This window comes from Dendropsophus ebraccatus, chromosome 1 (genome assembly GCF_027789765.1).
Source record: "Dendropsophus ebraccatus isolate aDenEbr1 chromosome 1, aDenEbr1.pat, whole genome shotgun sequence".
Taxonomy (NCBI): Eukaryota; Metazoa; Chordata; class Amphibia; order Anura; family Hylidae; genus Dendropsophus; species Dendropsophus ebraccatus.
The window spans coordinates 232,290,806-232,314,281 of record NC_091454.1 but is presented as its reverse complement, the minus strand read 5'-3'; the positions used below and the strand labels follow the sequence as shown (position 1 = coordinate 232,314,281).

The 23,476-nt window shown below is 48.9% G+C and overlaps 1 protein-coding gene across 5 annotated transcripts in view; it reads left to right on the top strand.

Annotated features, from left to right (window-relative positions):
- Window positions 1–22,859, top strand: part of DLG4 (discs large MAGUK scaffold protein 4) — a 211,899-nt gene extending 189,040 nt beyond the window's left edge. For 2 of the 5 annotated variants that reach the window (XM_069950253.1, XM_069950266.1), the window contains 11 exons: window positions 3,631–3,733; window positions 3,899–4,019; window positions 4,126–4,296; window positions 5,146–5,182; window positions 11,449–11,476; window positions 11,594–11,641; window positions 11,732–11,833; window positions 13,339–13,511; window positions 13,590–13,699; window positions 19,637–19,728; window positions 22,058–22,859. In XM_069950253.1, coding sequence (XP_069806354.1) covers window positions 3,631–3,733; window positions 3,899–4,019; window positions 4,126–4,296; window positions 5,146–5,182; window positions 11,449–11,476; window positions 11,594–11,641; window positions 11,732–11,833; window positions 13,339–13,511; window positions 13,590–13,699; window positions 19,637–19,728; window positions 22,058–22,164 — 1,092 coding nt within the window. In that variant the 3' untranslated portion in view covers window positions 22,165–22,859. Of the gene's footprint in view, window positions 1–3,630; window positions 3,734–3,898; window positions 4,020–4,125; window positions 4,297–5,145; window positions 5,183–11,448; window positions 11,477–11,593; window positions 11,642–11,731; window positions 11,834–13,338; window positions 13,512–13,589; window positions 13,700–19,636; window positions 19,729–22,057 lie in introns of those variants that run through there. The other 3 variants (XM_069950260.1, XR_011359530.1, XR_011359531.1) reach the window with 3 other exon arrangements.
- The last annotated feature ends 617 nt before the right edge of the window (window positions 22,860–23,476 follow it).

The following is a 23,476-nucleotide window of genomic DNA, read 5'->3' as shown; positions in this document are numbered from 1 at the left end:
GTGTACAGACACAAGTACAGCCATCTACACAGTGTTATCAGACAACTATAGTGTGTATAGACACAAGTACAGCCGTCTACAGTGCTATTAGACATCTACAGTGTGTACAGACACAAGTACAGCCGCCCACACAGTGTTATCAGACATCTACAATGTGTACAGACACAAGTACAGCCATCTACACAGTCTCATCAGACATCTACAATGTGTACCGACACAAGTACAGCCATCTACACAGTCTCATCAGACATCTACAGTGTGTACAGACACAAGTACAGCCATCTACACAGTCTCATCAGACATCTACAATGTGTACAGACACAGGTACAGCCATCTACAGTGTTATCAGACAACTAGTGTCTACAGACACAAGTACAGCCGTCCACACAGTGTTATCAGACATCTACAGTGTGTACAGACACAAGTACAGCCATCTACACAGTGTTATCAGACAACTATAGTGTGTATAGACACAAGTACAGCCGTCTACAGTGCTATTAGACATCTACAGTGTGTACAGACACAAGTACAGCCGCCCACACAGTGTTATCAGACATCTACAATGTGTACAGACACAAGTACAGCCATCTACACAGTCTCATCAGACATCTACAATGTGTACCGACACAAGTACAGCCATCTACACAGTCTCATCAGACATCTACAGTGTGTACAGACACAAGTACAGCCATCTACACAGTCTCATCAGACATCTACAATGTGTACAGACACAGGTACAGCCATCTACAGTGTTATCAGACATCTACAGTGTGTACAGACACAAGTACAGCCATCCACACAGTGTTATCAGACAACTATAATTTGTATAGACACAAGTACAGCCGTCTACAGTGCTATTAGACATCTACAGTGTGTACAGACACAAGTACAGCCATCTACACAGTCTCATCAGACATCTACAATGTGTACAGACACAGGTACAGCCATCTACAGTGTTATCAGACATCTACAGTGTGTACAGACACAAGTACAGCCATCCACACAGTGTTATCAGACAACTATAGTGTCTACAGACACCAAGTACAGCCATCTACACAGTGTTATCAGACATCTACAGTGTGTACAGACACAAGTACAGCCATCTACACAGTCTCATCAGACATCTACAGTGTGTACAGACACAAGTACAGCCATCTACAGTGTTATCAGACATCTACAGTGTGTACAGACACAAGTACAGCCATCTACACAGTGTTATCAGACATCTACAATGTGTACAGACACAAGTACGGCCGCCCACACAGTCTCATCAGACATCTACAATGTGTACAGACACAAGTACAGCCGCCCACACAGTGTTATCAGACATCTACAATGTGTACAGCCATCTACACAGTGTTATCAGACATCTACAATGTGTACAGACACAAGTACGGCCGCCCACACAGTCTCATCAGACATCTACAATGTGTACAGACACAAGTACAGCCGCCCACACAGTGTTATCAGACATCTACAATGTGTACAGCCATCTACACAGTGTTATCAGACATCTACAATGTGTACAGACACAAGTACAGCCATCTACACAGTCTCATCAGACATCTACAGTGTGTACAGACACAAGTACAGCCATCTACAGTGTTATCAGACATCTACAGTGTGTACAGACACAAGTACAGCCATCTACACAGTGTTATCAGACATCTACAATGTGTACAGACACAAGTACGGCCGCCCACACAGTCTCATCAGACATCTACAATGTGTACAGACACAAGTACAGCCGCCCACACAGTGTTATCAGACATCTACAATGCGTACAGCCATCTACACAGTGTTATCAGACATCTACAATGTGTACAGCCATCTACACAGTGTTATCAGACATCTACAATGTGTACAGACACAAGTACGGCCGCCCACACAGTCTCATCAGACATCTACAATGTGTACAGACACAAGTACAGCCGCCCACACAGTGTTATCAGACATCTACAATGTGTACAGCCATCTACACAGTGTTATCAGACATCTACAATGTGTACAGACACAAGTACAACCGTATACACAGTCTCATCAGACATCTACAATGTGTACAGACACAAGTACAGCCGTCCACAGTCTCATCAGACATCTACAGTGTGTACAGCCATCTACACAGTGTTATCAGACAACTATAGTGTGTATAGACACAAGTACAGCCACCCACACAGTGTTATCAGACAACTATAGTGTGTATAGACACAAGTACAGCCGCCTACACAGTGTTATCAGACATCTACAGTGTGTACAGACATAAGTACAGCCGCCCACACAGTGTTATCAGACATCTACAGTGTGTACAGACACAAGTGCAGCCATCTACAGTGTTATCAGACATCTACAGTGTCTACAGACACAAGTACAGCCATCTACAGTGTTATCAGACATCTACAGTGTCTACAGACACAAGTACAGCCATCTACACAGTGTTATCAGACATCTACAATGTGTACAGACACAAGTACAGCCATCTACAGTGTTATCAGACATCTACAGTGTCTACAGACACAAGTACAGCCATCTACAGTCTCATCAGACATCTACAGTGTGTACAGACACAAGTACAGCCATCTACACAGTGTTATCAGACATCTACAATGTGTACAGACACAAGTACAGCCGTATACACAGTCTCATCAGACATCTACAATGTGTACAGACACAAGTACGGCCGCCCACACAGTCTCATCAGACATCTACAATGTGTACAGACACAAGTACAGCCATCTACACAGTCTCATCAGACATCTACAATGTGTACCGACACAAGTACAGCCATCTACACAGTGTTATCAGACATCTACAATGTGTACAGACACAAGTACAGCCATCTACACAGTCTCATCAGACATCTACAATGTGTACCGACACAAGTACAGCCATCTACACAGTGTTATCAGACATCTACAGTGTGTACAGACACAAGTACAGCCATCTACACAGTGTTATCAGACATCTACAATGTGTACAGACACAAGTACAGCCACCCACACAGTGTTATCAGACATCTACAATGTGTACAGACACAAGTACAGCCGCCCACACAGTGTTATCAGACATCTACAATGTGTACAGACACAAGTACAGCCGCCCACACAGTGTTATCAGACATCTACAGTGTGTACAGCCATCTACACAGTGTTATCAGACAACTATAGTGTGTATAGACACAAGTACAGCCGCCCACACAGTGTTATCAGACATCTACAATGTGTACAGACACAAGTACAGCCGCCAACACAGTGTTATCAGACATCTACAATGTGTACAGACACAAGTACAGCCGCCAACACAGTGTTATCAGACATCTACAGTGTGTACAGACACAACAATTACTCATTGTCTGTATGAAGGACCATGAGGTTGTGAGGACATCTGCAGGAGAACAACCGGTGATCCTCCACCATGCCTGGGGCAATTGCTATATATATATATATATATATATATATATATATATAACTCTGGGCTTGTGTGATCTCCCACAGTTTGGGGCGTTTGGTTTGGTTTGGGATCACCATGGACTACATGCAGCCACTTCCTCGTGCTAATTCATTGTGTGTCTTACCTGGGGGCTCAGGTCCAGCTGTCATGGTCGTGACCCTAGCTTTTCTTATTGATTTTCAGGTAAATGGGGTGGATCTGAGGAATGCCACACACGAGCAGGCAGCTTTGGCCCTCAAGAACGCGGGTCAGACGGTCACCATCATTGCCCAGTACAAGCCCGAGGGTGAGAACTCCAGTATAAATGTGCCTGTAGTCAGGACCTGATGATGCGTGAGCCAGGCACAGTCTATGTAGGGGTATAGACTTTTGTAGACTGTATTGGCATATCATGTATTTTAGGAGTCTTGGTTTCTCATACAATACTAATGATGTGTCATTGATCTCGCAGAGTACAGCAGGTTCGAAGCCAAGATCCATGATCTGCGAGAGCAGCTGATGAACAGCAGTCTTGGCTCTGGCAGCGCATCTTTACATAACACCAATGGTGGCAAGAGAGGATTCTACATCAGGTAAGGCGTCTGGCAGGGGTATGGATGAGGCAGCCATGTATGAGGAGAGTCGAGATTGTCTCCTATTGGTTTCCTGTCCTTATCGTGTTTTTGTCCTTTTGGTCAGGGCTCTTTTTGACTATGACAAGACACGGGACTGTGGTTTCCTCAGTCAAGCCCTCAGCTTCAAGTTTGGAGATGTCCTTCATGTTATAGATGCCACCGATGAGGAGTGGTGGCAGGCGAGACGGGTGCAACCCGAGGGAGAAGAGATTGGCTTCATCCCCAGTAAGAGAAGGTGAGATGTCCGATACATTGATATCCCACAGCTAAATATCTAGGGATATCCTGTACTATCCTAAAGACAAAATGGACCTACCAGGCCCTGAGATGATATCGGTCAGAAGTGTGGACAGGACTTTTTATTCAATAGTTTTTCTTGTTTTTGTTTTGAAGATGTGAAAACTATGAAGAACATAGGAAATTAAGCAATGAGTAAAAAAGTGTTAAGTAAAGCAGAATATATTGTTATGTCTTCCATCCTTTGCGCACTCTTGGCATCCTCTCAGTCTTCTTTTTCATGGGGTTGTCACCTGGAATGGTTTTCCAATAGTCGTGAAGGAGTTGCCAGAGTCGCTGAGCACTTGCCTGCTTTTCCCTCACTCGGCGGTCGGATTCATCCCAAACCATTTAGTTGTGTTTAGGGTGGCCATACTGCTTCCTTAACTGAACTCTCTCACAACCCCCCAGATACATGTCGCCCGAAGAGTCTACAATATAAAACCTATTCTGGGTGATGACCTCATGAAGAAGAGAGAACACAGGAGTGTGCAAAGCCGCCATCAACAGGAAGAGTCTACAATATAAAACCTATTCTCCTTTGTTTTCTTTGTGTTTCATAGTTTTCACATCTTCCATTTGGATCTACAATGTCTGGAATGGGAAGGTGCATCCAGACACATGAGTGCTGCTATATAGACCGGATATTATATACACATGATAACTGTATATAGCCCATGTATCCACCTATAGTAGCCACATTGCTCAGGATTCTGGGAACCTTCAGCTGGAGAGCCGCAGGTTACTGGGCCAGACCCCTGGGAATGACACGTGTGCTCGGTGTCTCATGATCTCTTTCTTCCCACAGGGTTGAGAGACGGGAGTGGTCACGGTTAAAGGTAAAGGTGAGACTGTTGTGAGCGTCCATTCACTTTCATATGATCAATGGGTGTGTGGATGATGGGCTATTACTCTATACAGCATGTGGATGATGGGTTATTACTCTATACAGCGTGTGGATGATGGGTTATTACTCTATACAGCGTGTGGATGATGGGTGCTGTAGTCCTAGAGTCTCTCCATGTGTGATTTCAGTCTTTATGTTCTATGCATCGATGAAATCCTGGTGTAGCCCAGTACATGGGAACCACCACAACCAATAGGATGCTGAGCCTCATCTCTCCTCGGCCTAATCTCCCATCTCCCCTCGGCCTCATCTCCCCTAGGCCTCATCTCCCATCTCCCCTAGGCCTCATCTCCCATCTCCCCTAGGCCTCATCTCCCATCTCCCCTAGGCCTCATCTCCCATCTCCCCTAGGCCTCATCTCCCATCTCCCCTAGGCCTCATCTCCCATCTCCCCTAGGCCTCATCTCCCATCTCCCCTAGGCCTCATCTCCCATCTCCCCTAGGCCTCATCTCCCATCTCCCCTCGGCCTCATCTCCCATCTCCCCTCGGCCTCATCTCCCCTCGGCCTCATCTCCCATCTCCCCTAGGCCTCATCTCCCATCTCCTCTTGGCCTCATCTCCCCTCGGCCTCATCTCCCATCTCTTCTCGGCCTCATCTCCCATCTCCCCTCAGCCTCATCTCCCCTAGGCCTCATTTCCCATCTCCTCTTGGTCTCATCTCCCCTAGGCCTCATCTCCCCTAGGCCTCATCTCCCATCTCCTCTTGGTCTCATCTCCCATCTCCCCTAGGCCTCATCTCCCCTAGGCCTCATCTCCCATCTCCCCTAGGCCTCATCTCCCATCTCCCCTAGGCCTCATCTCCCATCTCCCCTAGGTCTCATCTCCCATCTCCTATTGGCCTCATCTCCCCTCGGCCTCATGTCCCCTAGGCCTCATCCCCCATCTCCCCTCAGCCTCATCTCCCCTAGGCCTCATTTCCCATCTCCTCTTGGTCTCATCTCCCCTAGGCCTCATCTCCCATCTCCCCTAGGCCTCATCTCCCATCTCCTCTTGGTCTCATCTCCCATCTCCCCTAGGCCTCATCTCCCATCTCCCCTAGGCCTCATTTCCCATCTCCTCTTGGTCTCATCTCCCCTAGGCCTCATCTCCCATCTCCCCTAGGCCTCATCTCCCATCTCCCTTAGGCCTCATCTCCCATCTCCCCTAGGTCTCATCTCCCATCTCCTATTGGCCTCATCTCCCCTCGGCCTCATGTCCCCTAGGCCTCATCCCCCATCTCCCCTCGGCCTCATCTCCCATCTCCCCTAGGCCTCATCTCCCATCTCCCCTAGGCCTCATCTCCCATCTCCCCTAGGCCTCATCTCCCATCTCCCCTAGGCCTCATCTCCCATCTCCCCTAGGCCTCATCTCCCATCTCCTCTTGGCCTCATCTCCCCTCAGCCTCATCTTCTATCTCCCCTCAGCCTCATCTTCTATCTCCCCTCGGCCTCATCTCCCATCTCCTCTTGGCCTCATCTCCCCTCGACCTCATCTCCCCTAGGCCTCATCTCCCCTCAGCCTCATCTTCTATCTCCCCTCGGCCTCATCTCCCATCTCCTCTTGGCCTCATCTCCCCTCGACCTCATCTCCCCTAGGCCTCATCTCCCCTCAGCCTCATCTTCTATCTCCCCTCGGCCTCATCTCCCATCTCCCCTAGGCCTCATCTCCCATCTCCCCTAGGCCTCATCTCCCCTCGGCCTCATCTCCCCTCAGCCTCATCTCCCCTCAGCCTCATCTTCTATCTCCCCTCGGCCTCATCTCCCATCTCCCCTCAGCCTCATCTCCCCTCGGCCTCATCTCCCATGTCCTCTAGGCCTCATCTCCCATCTCCCCTAGGCCTCATCTCCCCTCGGCCTCATCTCCCATGTCCTCTAGGCCTCATCTCCCATCTCCCCTAGGCCTCATCTCCCCTCGGCCTCATCTCCCCTCGGCCTGATCTCCCATCTCCCTTTGGTCTCATCTCCCCTTGGTCTCATCTACCCTCAGCCTCATCTCTCATCTCCCCTCGGCCTCATCTCCCCTCAGCCTCATCTCCCCTCGGCCTCATCTCCCATCTCCCCTCAGCCTCATCTCCCCTCGGCCTCATCTCCCATGTCCTCTAGGCCTCATCTCCCATCTCCTCTTGGCCTCATTTCCCCTCGACCTCATCTCCCCTCAGCCTCATCTCCCCTCAGCCTCATCTTCTATCTCCCCTCGGCCTCATCTCCCATCTCCCCTAGGCCTCATCTCCCATCTCCCCTAGGCCTCATCTCCCCTCGGCCTCATCTCCCCTCAGCCTCATCTCCCCTCAGCCTCATCTTTTTATCTCCCCTCGGCCTCATCTCCCATCTCCCCTCAGCCTCATCTCCCCTCGGCCTCATCTCCCATGTCCTCTAGGCCTCATCTCCCATCTTCCCTAGGCCTCATCTCCCCTCGGCCTCATCTCCCATGTCCTCTAGGCCTCATCTCCCATCTCCCCTAGGCCTCATCTCCCCTCGGCCTCATCTCCCCTCGGCCTCATCTCCCATCTCCCTTTGGTCTCATCTCCCCTTGGTCTCATCTACCCTCAGCCTCATCTCTCATCTCCCCTCGGCCTCATCTCTCATCTCCCCTCGGCCTCATCTCTCATCTCCCCTCGGCCTCATCTCCCATCTCCCTTTGGTCTCATCTCCCCTTGGTCTCATCTCCCCTCGGCCTCATCTCTCATCTCCCCTCGGCCTCATCTCTCATCTCCCCTCGGCCTCATCTCCCATCTCCCCTTGGACTCATCTCCTCTTGGCTGAGGTGGTGGCCATATCTTGTGCCTTTCCTCATGATGGAATATTCCACTTCATACTGGGATTATTCCTTTGTTATCAGAATGAGGATGATGAGGAGCAAGGAGAGATGCTCTGCAGAGACTACAGCACCTCCTCTCCCACTACACCAGCTGGAGAGTGTATAGTCCATACGCCGCCATCATTGTGGAGCGATCACTACAGATACGGGATGTCATTCCGCACCCCCGGGATTCATTAACAATTTCCTGAAAGTTTTCGACTTGCCAAAATCTGAACCTTCAAAATTTATTCAGAACAAATCACTCAAAATGGTGTCTGCTCCCGGAAGAGGATGAATTACCTCAGGTGGCGGCCTGGTGGGCTTTCCCATAATGCATTGCAGTCGGCTCTCCCTCTAGCCTCATCTGGTACTATTAGCCATACGCCACATCATGTTCCATACTATTCTACTACAGCCACCCCTGCTGCCACTACTACCCCTGCTGTTGCTGCCACTACTAATACTACTCCTGCTGTCACTGCTACTACTACTACCACCCCTTCTGCCACTACTACCCTGCAGCCACTACTACCCTGCAGCCACTACTACCCTGCTGCCACTACTACCGCTACCACCCCTGCTGCTTTCACTACTACCACCCCTGCTGCTGTCACTACTACCACCCCTTCTGCCACTACTACCCTGCAGCCACTACTACCCTGCTGCCACTACTACCGCTACCACCCCTGCTGCTTTCACTACTACCACCCCTGCTGCTGTCACTACTACTACCACCACCCCTGCTGCCACTACTACTGCTACCACCCCTGCTGCTTTCACTACCACCATCCCTGCTGCTGTCACTACTACCACCCCTTCTGCCACTACTACCGCTACCACCCCTGCTGCTTTCACTACTACCACCCCTGCTGCTGTCACTACTACCACCCCTGCTGCTGTCACTACTACCACCCCTGCTGCTGTCACTACTATCAACCCTGCTGCTGTCACTTCTACTACCACCCCTGCTGCTGTCACTACTACCACCCCTGCTGCTGTCACTACCACCACCCCTACTGCTGTCACTACCACCACCCCTGCTGCTGTCACTACTACCACCCCTGCTGCTGTCACTACTACCACCCCTGCTGCTGTCACTACTACCACCCCTGCTGCTGTCACTACTACCACCCCTGCTGCTGTCACTACTACCACCCCTGCTGCTGTCACTACTATCAACCCTGCTGCTGTCACTTCTACTACCACCCCTGCTGCTGTCACTACTACCACCCCTGCTGCTGTCACTACTATCAACCCTGCTGCTGTCACTTCTACTACCACCCCTGCTGCTGTCACTACTACCACCCCTGCTGCTGTCACTACCACCACCCCTACTGCTGTCACTACCACCACCCCTGCTGCTGTCACTACTACCACCCCTGCTGCTGTCACTACCACCACCCCTGCTGCCACTACTACTACTACTATCACCCCTGCTGTCACTACTACCACCCCTGCTGCTGTCACTACTACTACCACCCCTGCTGCTGTCACTACTACTACCACCCCTGCTGCTGTCACTACTACTACCACCCCTGCTGCTGTCACTAATACTACCACCCCTGCTGCTGTCACTACTACCACCCCTGCTGTCACTACTACCACCCCTGCTGCTGTCACTACTACCACCCCTGCTGTCACTTCTACTACCACCCCTGCTGCTGTCACTACCACCACCCCTGCTGCTGTCACTACCACCACCCCTGCTGTCACTACTACCACCCCTGCTGCTGTCACTACTACTACCACCCCTGCTGTCACTACTACTACCACCCCTGCTGCTGTCACTACTACTACCACCCCTGCTGCTGTCACTACTACCACCCCTGCTGTCACTACCACCACCCCTGCTGTCACTACTACCACCCCTGCTGTCACTACCACCACCCCTGCTGCTGTCACTACTACCACCCCTGCTGCTGTCACTACTACCACCCCTGCTGTCACTACTACCACCCCTGCTGTCACTTCTACTACCACCCCTGCTGCTGTCACTACTACCACCCCTGCTGCTGTCACTACCACCACCCCTGCTGCTGTCACTACCACCACCCCTGCTGCTGTCACTACTACCACCCCTGCTGCTGTCACTACCACCACCCCTGCTGCTGTCACTACTACCACCCCTGCTGCTGTCACTACTACCACCCCTGCTGCTGTCACTACCACCACCCCTGCTGCTGTCACTACTACCACCCCTGCTGCTGTCACTACCACCACCCCTGCTGCCACTACTACTATCACCCCTGCTGTCACTACCACCACCCCTGCTGTCACTACTACCACCACCCCTGCTGCTGTCACTACTACCACCCCTGCTGCTGTCACTACCACCACCCCTGCTGCCACTACTACTATCACCCCTGCTGTCACTACTACCACCCCTGCTGCTGTCACTACTACTACCACCACCCCTTCTGTCACTACTACTACTACTACCACCACCCCTGCTTTCACTACTACCACCCCTGCTGCCACTACTACCACCACCCCTGCTGCCACTACTACCACCACCCCTGCTGTCACTACAACTACTACCACCACCCCTTCTGTCACTATTACTACTACTACCACCACCCCTGCTTTCACTACTACCACCCCTGCTGCCACTACTACCACCACCCCTGCTTTCACTACTACCACCCCTGCTGCCACTACTACCACCACCCCTGCTTTTACTACCACCCCTGCTGCCACTACTACCACCACCACCCCTGCTTTCACTACTACCACCAGCCCTGCTGCCGCTACTTATACTACTCCTGCTGCTGCCACTACTACTACCACCACCCCTGCTGTAACTACCACCACTACTACCACCCCTGCTGCCGCTACTTATACTACTCCTGCTGCCACTACTACTACCACCACCCCTGCTGTAACTACCACCACTACTACCACCACCCCTGCTTTCACTACTACCACCCCTGCTGCCGCTACTTATACTACCCCTGCTGCCACTACTACCACCATCCCTGCTGTAACTACTACCACTACTACCACCACCCCTGCTTTCACTACTACCACTACTACCACCACCCCTGCTTTCACTACTACCACCCCTTCTGCCGCTACTAATACTACCCCTGCTGCCAGTACCACCTCCTCTGCTGCCGCTACTACCACCACCCCTGCTGTCACTACTACCACCACCCCTGCTTTCACTACTACTATCACCCCTGAGTCAGATCCGACCTCTGATTGGATAGAATTGGGTGTGAAATGAATTCTGACCAATGATGTCACGTGTAGTGATCCCTTGTGGTATAGATCCATGGTGCTGGTGGCCATGTTGTTGTGGTTGTGTGTGCGCTGTTCCTCTCACCCGCTTTTCATGGTGTCCTGACACGTGGCCGTTGCCGCTCTCTTACTACAATATCTGTCTCTCTACCTTTTCATTGCTCTCCTCCTCCTCCGCTGCACAGGACCGAAGCAGCACTACAGGTTCTCAGAGTATGTATCTCCTTACCGAGTCCTCCCACCCCCAATACCCCGTCCTGCACCCCCTCCATCCTTCCCTAGTCACCCCCTCCCCTCGCTCTGACAGTCTCTCTCTTTTCCTCTGTGTAGGTCGCGAGGACACTGTGCTCAGTTATGAGACGGTCATACATATGGAAGGTTGGTGACTCTGGAGCTGATTATTGAGGACCCTCCCTGTCCCCCAATATTGTATAATAATAGACTCTTTCCTCTGTCCTGTATGTGCAGTGCATTATGCCCGTCCTATTATCATCCTGGGCCCCGGGAAGGACAGGGTTAATGACGACCTTCTCTCTGAATTTCCTGATAAGTTTGGCTCCTGCGTTCCTCGTGAGTATCCCAGTGATGTTTGTGGGGTGACTGGGAACAGGTTACGGTCTAGGGTCACAAATGTATAGATGTGTGGCTGGTGATTGGTCAGCATGATCCCTGGGCCCAGCCAGTGATTTGTCAGCATGGACCATGGGCCAGTGAATGGTCAGCATGGACCATGGGCCAGTGAATGGTCAGCATGGTCCTTGGACCAGTGAATGGTCAGCATGGTCTGTGGCCCAGTGATTGGTCAGCCTGGTCCCTGGGCCAGTGATTGGTCAGCCTGGTTCCTGGGCCAGTGATTGGTCAGCATGGTCTCTGGGCCAGTGATTGCTCATCATGGTGTCTGGGCCAGTGATTTGTCAGCATGGTCCCTGGACCAGTGATTGGTCAGCATGGACCATGGGCCAGTGAATGGTCAGCATGGTCTGTGGGCCAGTGATTGGTCAGCCTGGTCCCTGGGCCAGTGATTGGTCAGCCTGGTCCCTGGGCCAGTGATTGGTCAGCATGGTCTCTGGGCCAGTGATTGCTCATCATGGTGTCTGGGCCAGTGATTTGTCAGCATGGTCCCTGGACCAGTGATTGGTCAGCATGGACCATGGGCCAGTGATTGGTCAGCATGGTCCCTGGGCCAGTGATTGGTCAGCCTGGTCCCTGGGCCAGTGATTGGTCAGCATGGTCCATATATATACTGAACACAAGGAGGCCCTGTGCTCTGGTTCCACACAAGAAGAAGAGACCCTAAAGAAACCACATCACTCACAGAGATTACAGGACCTGAAGTATCAGTGTGGTCAGTAGGAAGTCTTCCATGTCCACATAGACAACTAGAGCGGCAACCCTGAACCTGAGACAGTAGAGAAGGAACTAATGTCAAGACAGATCCATGGTGGCACCACTCATTGCAAGGTGTCCATAGAGCCCATTATAGTAGACAACCTCTAAGAGAGATGCTTGACAGAATGACTTTGTGAGACCATTGTGTGTGCAGATGAAGCTCATTCCCACCAGCCCTTTTGTAACCGAGAACATAATGAACCTTTCAAAGAGAAGATCCCTATGCCAGCCATGGAACATGCAGAAGGTCTGAGTGGTCAGTGTCCGTAAGCTGCACATCAGTCATAAATCAGTGGGAGCAAGTGAAGATTTATAAAGAAGAGGGATCTGTTCTGTAAATGAGGTCTCTGTACCAAGGAGGTGTCCATCACTCTGAGTAGAAGAAGACAAGAGAGGTGCACTAGGGATCACTATAGAGATTTCAGTGACATGGATCTGTCTCCAGAGGTCGTGCTCACAACATCTTATTTCTTCATCTTGACATCCATGTTTGCGGATGAGGATGTCATCATTTTTGAGGCTCCATGGTCTCTTCTGTAAAGGGGTGATGGTACTGTGCAATGCTTCCTCATTGGATGGTCCACTGTTTGGAGTATCCCGACCCCTTGTTTATCTAGTTATATTATGTATGGCCATTAGGTCACCCGTAGACCGCCACTATCCACTGACCTCGTTCTACTCCACAGATACGACACGTCCAAAGCGAGATTATGAGGTGGATGGAAGAGATTACCACTTTGTGTCATCTCGAGAAAAGATGGAGAAAGACATTCAAGGTCATAAATTTATAGAGGCCGGACAATATAATGGACACCTTTATGGGACAAGCGTGCAGAGCGTCAGGGAGGTCGCTGAGCAGGTACTCGAAGCGTTCTCCTGCCAGAAGTCTCCATTATTTATTTTACTTTCTGTATAACACCCAGTCATCTCTCCTTAGGGGAAACATTGTATCCTTGATGTCTCTGCTAATGCTGTCCGACGTCTTCAGGCGGCTCAGCTCCAGCCCATCGCCATCTTTATACGGCCTAAGTCGCTGGAAAATATTCTGTAAGTTCTAGCTTACATCCATATTTATGGAGATATCTCCCAATGTCCGTCATCTCCTTACTGATGCAGAGAGAGTGGCACTCTCCATACATATCCTGTATCTAGCTATGAGTACTGTAGGCTTCTGGTCCATCATTGATGTGGTGGTACAGTGACCCCATCCAGTAATGATGTGGTGTAGGGATCTCATCCAGTAATGATGTGGTGTAGGGATCTCATCCAGTAATGATGTGGTGTAGGGATCTCATCCAGTAATGATGTGGTGTAGGGATCTCATCCAGTAATGATGTGGTGTAGGGATCTCATCCAGTAATGATGTGGTGTAGGGATCTCATCCAGTAATGATGTGGTGTAGGGATCTCATCCAGTAATGATGTGGTGTAGGGATCTCATCCAGTAATGATGTGGTGTAGGGATCTCATCCAGTAATGATGTGGTGTAGGGATCTCATCCAGTAATGATGTGGTGTAGGGATCTCATCCAGTAATGATGTTCTGGTGTAGGGATGTGGTTTTTTTGGTGATTCAGGTCTCTGTTGGTGATGTTGTAGTGTACAGGTAGTGTCTGTTTTTGGTGATGTTGTAGTGTACGGGTGGTGTTTGTTGGTGAGGTTGTAGTGTACAGGTAGTGTCTGTTGTTGGTAAGGTTGTAGCATACAGGTAGTGTCTGTTGTTGTAGGTTTACTGTACAGGTAGTGTCTGTTGTTGGTGTTGTAGTGTACCGGTAGTGTCTGTTGTTGGTAAGGTTGTAGCATACAGGTAGTGTCTGTTGTTGTAGGTTTACTGTACAGGTAGTGTCTGTTGTTGGTGTTGTAGTGTACCGGTAGTGTCTGTTGGTGATGTTGTAGTGTCTGTTGTTGGTGATGTTGTAGTGTCTTTTGGTGTTGTAGTGTCTGATGGTGATGTTGTAATGTACCGGTAGTGTCTGATGGTGATGTTGTAATGTACCGGTAGTGTCTGTTGGTGATGTTGTAGAGTCTGTTGTTTGTGATGTTGTAATGTCTGTTGTTGTTGGTGTTGTAGTGTACAGGTAGTATCTGTTGTTGGTGATGTTGTTGTAGTGTACTGGTAGTGTCTGTTTGCTGGTGATTGTTGTAGTGTACAGGTAGTCTGTTGTTGGTGAGGTTGTAGTGTACCAGTAGTGTCTGTTGTTGGTGATGTTGTTGTTGTAGTGTACAGGTAGTGTCTGTTGTTGTTGGTGTAGTGTACAGGTAGTATCTGTTGTTGGTGAGGTTGTAGTGTACAAGAAGTGTCTGTTTTTGTTGGTGTTGTAGTGTACAGGTAGTGTCTGTTTTTGTTGGTGTTGTAGTGTACAGGTAGTGTCTGTTGTTGGTGAGGTTGTAGTGTCTGTTTCTGGTGATGTTGTAGCGTACAGGTAGTGTCTATTGTTGTTGGTGTAGTGTCTGGTGAGGTTGTAGTGTACAGGTAGTGTCTGTTTTTTGTTGGTGTTGTAGAGTACAGGTAGTGTCTGATGTTGGTGAGGTTGTAGTATACAAGTAGTGTCTGTTTTTGTTGGTGTTGTAGTGTACAGGTAGTGTCTTGTTGGTGAGGTTGTAGCGTACAGGTAGTGTCTTGTTGGTGAGGTTGTAGCGTACAGGTAGTGTCTGTTGTTGGTGTTGTAGTGTACAGGTAGTGTCTGTTGTTGGTGTTGTAGTGTCTGTTGTTGGTGAGGTTGTAGTGTACAGGTATTGTCTGTTGTTGGTGAGGTTGTAGCGTACAGGTAGTGTCTGTTGGTGAGGTTGTAGCATACAGGTAGTGTCTGTTGGTGAGGTTGTAGTGTACAGGTAGTGTCTGTTGTTGGTGTTGTAGTGTACAGGTAGTGTCTGTTTTTGTTGGTGTTGTAGTGTACAGGTAGTGTCTGTTGTTGGTGAGGTTGTAGTGTACAGGTAGTGTCTTTTTTTGTTGGTGTTGTAGTGTCTGTTTTTTTTGGTGTTGTAGTGTACAGGTAGTGTCTGTTGTTGGTGAGGTTGTAGTGTACAGGTAGTGTCTGTTTTTGTTGGTGTTGTAGTGTACAGGTAGTGTCTGTTGTTGGTGAGGTTGTAGTGTCTGCTGTTGATATAATGTGCAGGTAGTGTCTGTTGTTGGTGTAGTTTACAGGTAGTGTCTGATGTTGGTGTTGTAATCTACAGGTAGTATCTGTTGTTGGTGTTGTAGTGTACAGGTAGTGTCTGTTGTTGGTGTAGTTTACAGGTAGTGTCTGATGTTGGTGTTGTAATCTACAGGTAGTGTCTGTTGTTGGTGTTGTAGTGTACCGGTAGTGTTTGTTGTTGTTGTTGGTGTTGTAGTAGTGTAAAGGTAGTATCTGTTGTTGGTGTTGTAGTATACAGGTAGTGTCTGTTGTTGTTGTTGGTGTTCTAGTGTACAGGTAGTGTCTGTTGGTGTTGTAGTGTACCGGTAGTGTTTGTTGTTGTTGGTGTTGTAGTAGTGTAAAGGTAGTATCTGTTGTTGGTGTTGTAGTATACAGGTAGTGTCTGTTGTTGTTGGTGTTCTAGTGTACAGTTAGTGTCTGTTGTTGGTGTTGTAGTGTACCGGTAGTGTTTGTTGTTGTTGTTGGTGTTGTAGTGTAAAGGTAGTATCTGTTGTTGGTGTTGTAGTATACAGGTAGTGTCTGTTGTTGTTGGTGGTGTTCTAGTGTACAGGTAGTGTCTGTTGGTGTTGTAGTGTACAGGCAGTGTCTGTTGTTGTTGTTGTTGGTGTTCTAGAGTACAGGTAGTGTCTGATGTTGGTGTTGTAGTGTACAGGCAGTGCCTGTTGTTGTTGTTGTTGGTGTTCTAGAGTACAGGTAGTGTCTGATGTTGGTGTTGTAGTGTACAGGCAGTGCCTGTTGTTGTTGTTGTTGGTGTTCTAGAGTACAGGTAGTGTCTGATGTTGGTGTTGTAGTGTACAGGCAGTGTCTGTTGTTGTTGTTGTTGGTGTTCTAGAGTACAGGTAGTGTCTGATGTTGGTGTTGTAGTGTACAGGCAGTGCCTGTTGTTGTTGTTGTTGGTGTTCTAGAGTACAGGTAGTGTCTGATGTTGGTGTTGTAGTGTACAGGCAGTGTCTGTTGTTGTTGTTGTTGGTGTTCTAGAGTACAGGTAGTGTCTGATGTTGGTGTTGTAGTGTACCGGTAGTGTCTGTTGTTGGTGGTGTAGCATATAGGTAGTGTCTGTTGTTGGTGTTGTAGTGTACAGGTAGTGTCTGTTGTTGTTGGTGTTGTTGTAGTAGTGTAAAGGTAGTATCTGTTGTTGGTGTTGTAGCATATAGGTAGTATCTGTTGTTGGTGTTGTAGCATATAGGTAGTATCTGTTGTTGGTGTTGTAGTGTACAGGTAGTGTCTGTTGTTGGTGTTGTAGTGTACAGGTAGTGTCTGTTGTTGGTGTTGTAGTGTACAGGTAGTGTCTGTTGTTGATGTTGTAGTGTACAGGTAGTGTCTGTTGTTGGTGTTGTAGTGTAAAGGTAGTATCTGTTGTTGGTGTTGTAGTGTACAGGTAGTGTCTGTTGTTGGTGTTGTAGTGTACAGGCAGTGTCTGTTGTTGGTGGTGTTGTAGTGTACAGGTAGTGTCTGTTGTTAGTGGTGTTGTTGTAGTGTACAGGTAGTGTCTGTTGTTGGTGGTGTTGTTGTTGTAGTGTACAGGTAGTGTCTGTTGTTGTTGGTGTTGTTGTAGTAGTGTAAAGGTAGTATTTGTTGTTGGTGTTGTAGTGTACCGGTAGTGTTTGTTGTTGGTGGTGTTGTAGTATACAGGTAGTGTCTGTTGGTGTAGTGTACATTGATGATGTGGTGATGTAGCTTTTGTCTATCAGTAACACTGTAGTAAAAAGATCTGGTCCATCAATTATATTTTTGTGTATTTTTTTTGTCCATTAGTGATGATGTATTGTAGAGATCTGGTCTATTTGCGATACTCACTTGTAGAGATGCAATCAGTGATGTGTAATGTATTGATCTTGTTCGTTGTTAATGTTGTAGTGTATTTATTAGGTCCATCAGTGATGTTGTAGTGTAGAGGTCTGGTCCATCAGTGATGTTGTAGTGTGGAGGTCTGGTCCATCAGTGATGCAGTAGTGTGGAGGTCTGGTCCGTCAGTGATGTTGTAGTGTGGAGGTCTGGTCCATCAGTGATGCTGTAGTGTAGAGGTCTGGTCCATCACTGATGATGTAGTGTAGAGGTCTGGTCCATCAGTGATGCTGTAGTGTAGAGGTCTGGTCCATCAGTGATGTTGTAGTGTGGAGGTCTGGTCCATCAGTGATGCTGTAGTGTAGAGGTCTGGTCCATCAGTGATGTTGTAGTGTAGAGGTCTGGTCCATCAGTGATGTTGTAGTGTAGAGGTCTGGTCCATCAGTGATGTTGTAGTGTAGAGGTCTGGTCCATCAGTGATGTTGTAGTGTGGAGGTCTGGTCCATCACTGATGATGTAGTGTAGAGGTCTGGTCCATCAGTGATGCTGTAGTGTAGAGGTCTGGTCCATCAGTGATGTTATAGTGTAGAGGTCTGGTCCATCAGTGATGTTGTAGTGTAGAGGTCTGGTCCATCAGTGATGTTGTAGTGTAGAGGTCTGGTCCATCAGTGATGCTGTAGTGTAGAGGTCTGGTCCACCAGTGATGCAGTAGTGTAGAGGTCTGGTCCATCAGTGATGCTGTAGTGTAGAGGTCTGGTCCATCAGTGATGCTGTAGTGTAGAGGTCTGGTCCATCAGTGATGTTGTAGTGTAGAGGTCTGGTCCATCAGTGATGCTGTAGTGTAGAGGTCTGGTCCATCAGTGATGCTGTAGTGTAGAGGTCTTGTCCATCAGTGATGTTGTAGTGTAGAGGTCTGGTCCATCAGTGATGCTGTAGTGTAGAGGTCTGGTCCATCAGTGATGCTGTAGTGTAGAGGTCTGGTCCGTCAGTGATGCTGTAGTGTAGAGGTCTGGTCCACCAGTGATGTTGTAGTGTAGAGGTCTGGTCCATCAGTGATGTTGTAGTGTAGAGGTCTGGTCCATCAGTGATGTTGTAGTGTAGAGGTCTGGTCCATCAGTGATGCTGTAGTGTAGAGGTCTGGTCCATCAGTGATGCTGTAGTGTAGAGGTCTGGTCCATCAGTGATGTTGTAGTGTAGAGGTCTGGTCCATCAGTGATGATGTAGTGTAGAGGTCTGGTCCGTCAGTGATGTTGTAGTGTGGAGGTCTGGTCCATCAGTGATGCTGTAGTGTAGAGGTCTGGTCCATCAGTGATGTTGTAGTGTAGAGGTCTGGTCCATCAGTGATGTTGTAGTGTAGAGGTCTGGTCCATCAGTGATGCTGTAGTGTAGAGGTCTGGTCCATCAGTGATGCTGTAGTGTAGAGGTCTGGTCCATCAGTGATGTTGTAGTGTAGAGGTCTGGTCCATCACTGATGATGTAGTGTAGAGGTCTGGTCCATCAGTGATGTTGTAGTGTAGAGGTCTGGTCCATCAGTGATGATGTAGTGTAGAGGTCTGGTCCGTCAGTGATGTTGTAGTGTGGAGGTCTGGTCCATCAGTGATGCTGTAGTGTAGAGGTCTGGTCCATCAGTGATGATGTAGTGTAGAGGTCTGGTCCATCAGTGATGTTGTAGTGTAGAGGTCTGGTCCATCAGTGATGCTGTAGTGTAGAGGTCTGGTCCATCAGTGATGATGTAGTGTAGAGGTCTGGTCCGTCAGTGATGTTGTAGTGTGGAGGTCTGGTCCATCAGTGATGCAGTAGTGTGGAGGTCTGGTCCATTAGTGATGTTGTAGTGTGGAGGTCTGGTCCATCAGTGATGTTGTAGTGTTGAGATTAGTGATGATCTGGTCTGGAGTGTTGTAGAGATCTGGGTTCTCTGATGATGCTGCAGAAACATAGACGTTATTGACCTCGGTGATAGATATAATTCAGTGTGTAAAATATGTTCAGATCAAATCTACATGATAGTAAATCCTGTTGTGTAGTGGTGGAGGTGATGACGTCTCTCCTCTCTTCTGCCACCAGAGAAATTAACAAACGTCTAACCGAGGAACAAGCCAGAAAAACATATGAAAGGTCCACAAAGCTGGAACAAGACTTCACCGAGTGCTTCTCAGGTGAGGTTCCCCATGTGTGTGGAGTATCACTGTGTATGGGGTGTCACCATGTGTGCAGGATCATTGTGTGTGTGGAGTATCACTGTGTATGGGGTGTCACCATGTGTGGAGGATCATTGTGTGTGTGGAGTGTCAGTGTGTGGAGTATCACTGTGTATGGGGTGTCAGTGTGTGTAGTATCACTGTGTATGGGGTGTCACCATGTGTGGATCATCATTGAGTGTGTGGAGTGTCAGTGTGTGGAGTATCATTGTGTGTATGGGGTGTCACCATGTGTGGAGTATCACTATGTATGGGGTGTCACCATGTCTGGAGTATCATGGTGTCTATGGGGTGTCAGTGTGTGGAGTATCACTGTGTATGGGGTGTCACAGTGTGTGGAGCATCATTGTGTGTATGGGGTGTCACCATGTCTGGGGCATCATTGTGTGTATGGATTGTCAGTGTGTGGAGTGTCAGTGTGTGGAGTATCACTGTGTATGGGGTGTCACCATGTGTGGAGCATCATTGTGTGTATGGAGTGTCAGTGTGTGGAGTATCATTGTGTGTATGGAGTGTCACCATGTGTGGAGTATCATTGTGTGTATGGAGTGTCACCATGTGTGGAGTATCATTGTGTGTATGGGGTGTCACCATGTGTGGAGTATCATTGTGTGTATGGAGTGTCACCATGTGTGGAGTATCATTGTGTGTATGGGGTGTCACCATGTGTGGAGTATCATTGTGTGTATGGAGTGTCACCATGTGTGGAGTATCATTGTGTGTATGGGGTGTCACCATGTGTGGAGTATCATTGTGTGTATGGAGTGTCACCATGTGTGGAGTATCATTGTGTGTATGGGGTGTCACCATGTGTGGAGTATCATTGTGTGTATGGAGTGTCACCATGTGTGGAGTATCATTGTGTGTATGGAGTGTCACCATGTGTGGAGTATCATTGTGTGTATGGAGTGTCACCATGTGTGGAGTATCACTGTGTATGGGGTGTCACCATGTGTGGAGTATCACTGTGTATGGGGTGTCACCATGTGTGGAGTATCACTGTGTGTATGGAGTGTCAGTGTTTGGACCATCACTGTGTATGGAGTGTCACCATGTGTGGAGCATCATTGTGTGTATGGGGTGTCACCATGTGTGGAGTATCATTGTGTGTATGGGGTGTCACTGTGTGTATTATCACTGTGTATGGGGTATCACCATGTCTGGAGTATCACTGTGTATGGAGTGTCAGTGTGTGGAGTATCACTGTGTATGGGGTGTCAGTGTGTGGAGCATCATTGTGTGTATGGGGTGTCACCATGTCTGGAGTATCATTGTGTGTATGGAGTGTCAGTGTGTGGAGTATCACTGTGTATGGGGTGTCAGTGTGTGGAGCATCATTGTGTGTATGGGGTGTCACCATGTCTGGAGTATCACTGTGTATGGGGTGTCACCATGTGTGGAGTATCATTGTGTGTGTGGAGTGTCAGTGTGTGGAGTATCACTGTGTATCCGGTGTCACCATGTGTGGAGCATCATTGTGTGTATGGAGTGTCAGTGTGTGGAGTGTCAGTGTGTGGAGTATCACTGTGTATGGAGTGTCAGTGTGTGGAGTGTCAGTGTGTGGAGTGTCAGTGTGTGGAGTGTCAGTGTGTGGAGTGTCAGTGTGTGGAGTGTCAGTGTGTGGAGTGTCAGTGTGTGGAGTGTCAGTGTGTGGAGTATCACTGTGTATGGAGTGTCAGTGTGTGGAGTGTCAGTGTGTGGAGTGTCAGTGTGTGGAGTGTCAGTGTGTGGAGTATCACTGTGTATGGAGTGTCAGTGTGTGGAGTGTCAGTGTGTGGAGTGTCAGTGTGTGGAGTGTCAGTGTGTGGAGTGTCAGTGTGTGCAGTGTCAGTGTGTGCAGTATCACTGTGTATGGGGTGTCAGTGTGTGTAGTATCACTGTGTATGGGGTGTCACCATGTCTGGAGTATCACTATGTATCCGATGTCACCATGTGTGGAGTATCACTATGTATGGGGTGTCACCATGTCTGGAGTATCATGGTGTCTATGGGGTGTCAGTGTGTGGACTATCACTGTGTATGGGGTGTCACAGTGTGTGGAGCATCACTGTGTGTATGGGGTGTCACCATGTCTGGGGCATCATTGTGTGTATGGATTGTCAGTGTGTGGAGTGTCAGTGTGTGTAGTATCACTGTGTATGGGGTGTCACCATGTCTGGAGTATCATGGTGTCTATGGGGTGTCAGTGTGTGCATGTAGGGGTGTCACTGTATAGGGGGCACTGGTTCTTTATGGGACCAATGTTCCCATTGTCTATTACAAGCAGTCTTTGTCTTTTTCTCGGCAGCTGTGGTGGAGGGGGACAGCTTTGAAGAGGTCTACCATAAAGTTAAGGGGATCATCGAGGATCTCTCAGGGCCCTACATCTGGGTTCCTTCCAGAGAAAGACTTTAAAACCAGCCTCCTTCTCCAATCCCACCGTAACAAAGCGGAGACTTCTCTCTCCTGGAGCATTGTATATCTGGAGGCAATGAGGCACTCCCGTACCTCCCTGGCCTCATGTCGCCACCCCTACCTGGAGTGCCTGATTACTTCTGAACGGGGCTGACATATCCTCCGGCAGGAGACCTCATCCATTGTGCTTTTATAGGTTTTTCTGTGTGTATTCTATACATGCACAAACTCTCTATAGACCACAATCTGGCTCTTCTGTTCTTGCTCGGCTCCTCGTGGGAGTGGTTTCCTTGTGAGCCGGCCCCTGCTGTGGGTTGAGCCTGTTGTATAAAAAAAAGACTTTTAGTCCTGGTTTTTTATCTCGCTGTCTGCGTTTATTTTGTGCATGCGTCTTATACTGGAAGGGGGAGGACTTGGAATAAATGGACAAATACCCCATTATTCCCCCCGTCCCCACGCACATGCCCCAAGAGCACTGGGCAGTATGGACAATGACTTCCCCTGTAAGGGGCAGTAAATTCATGGATGTCTCCTTAGCTCTCAAACAAAGCCATGGAGGGGTTAAGTGTGCAATGTTCTGCAGGCCCTGTCACATGAGGTTTAAGAAGTGATCCTCTTCAGGACACAGGTAGCTGCAGGGCCCGGGAAGGTAAAGGGTTACATACCGTACAGTAATAAAAAATAAAACTATTTTATGTGGATAAATAAAATGTTATATATTTACTTGTTGTTTTGTGGTTTCTGCTCAGCGCCGAACAGAAGAAGAAGCCTGTCATGTGACGCCAGGATCCTACACAGCTAGGTGGTCATAGGCCAGGATCGTACACAGCTAGGTGGTCAGAGGCCAGGATCGTACACAGCTAGGTGGTCAGAGGCCAGGATCTTACACAGCTAGGTGGTTAGAGGCCAGGATCGTACACAGCTAGGTGATCAGAGGCCAGGATCTTACACAGCTAGGTGGTCAGAGGCCAGGATCGTACACAGCTAGGTGGTCATAGGCCAGGATCTTACACAGCTAGGTGGTCAGAGGCCAGGATCCTACACAGCTAGGTGATCAGAGGCCAGGATCCTACACAGCTAGGTGGTCAGAGGCCACAATCCTACACAGCTAGGTCGTCAAAGGCCAGGATCGTACACAGCTAGGTGGTCATAGTTCAGGATCCTACACAGCTAGGTGGTCAAAGGCCAGGATCGTCCACAGCTAGGTGGTCAGATGCCAGGATCCTACACAGCTAGGTGGTCAGAGGCAGGGAACTTACACAGCTAGGTGGTCAGAGGCCAGGATCCTACACTGCTAGGTGGTCAGAGGCCA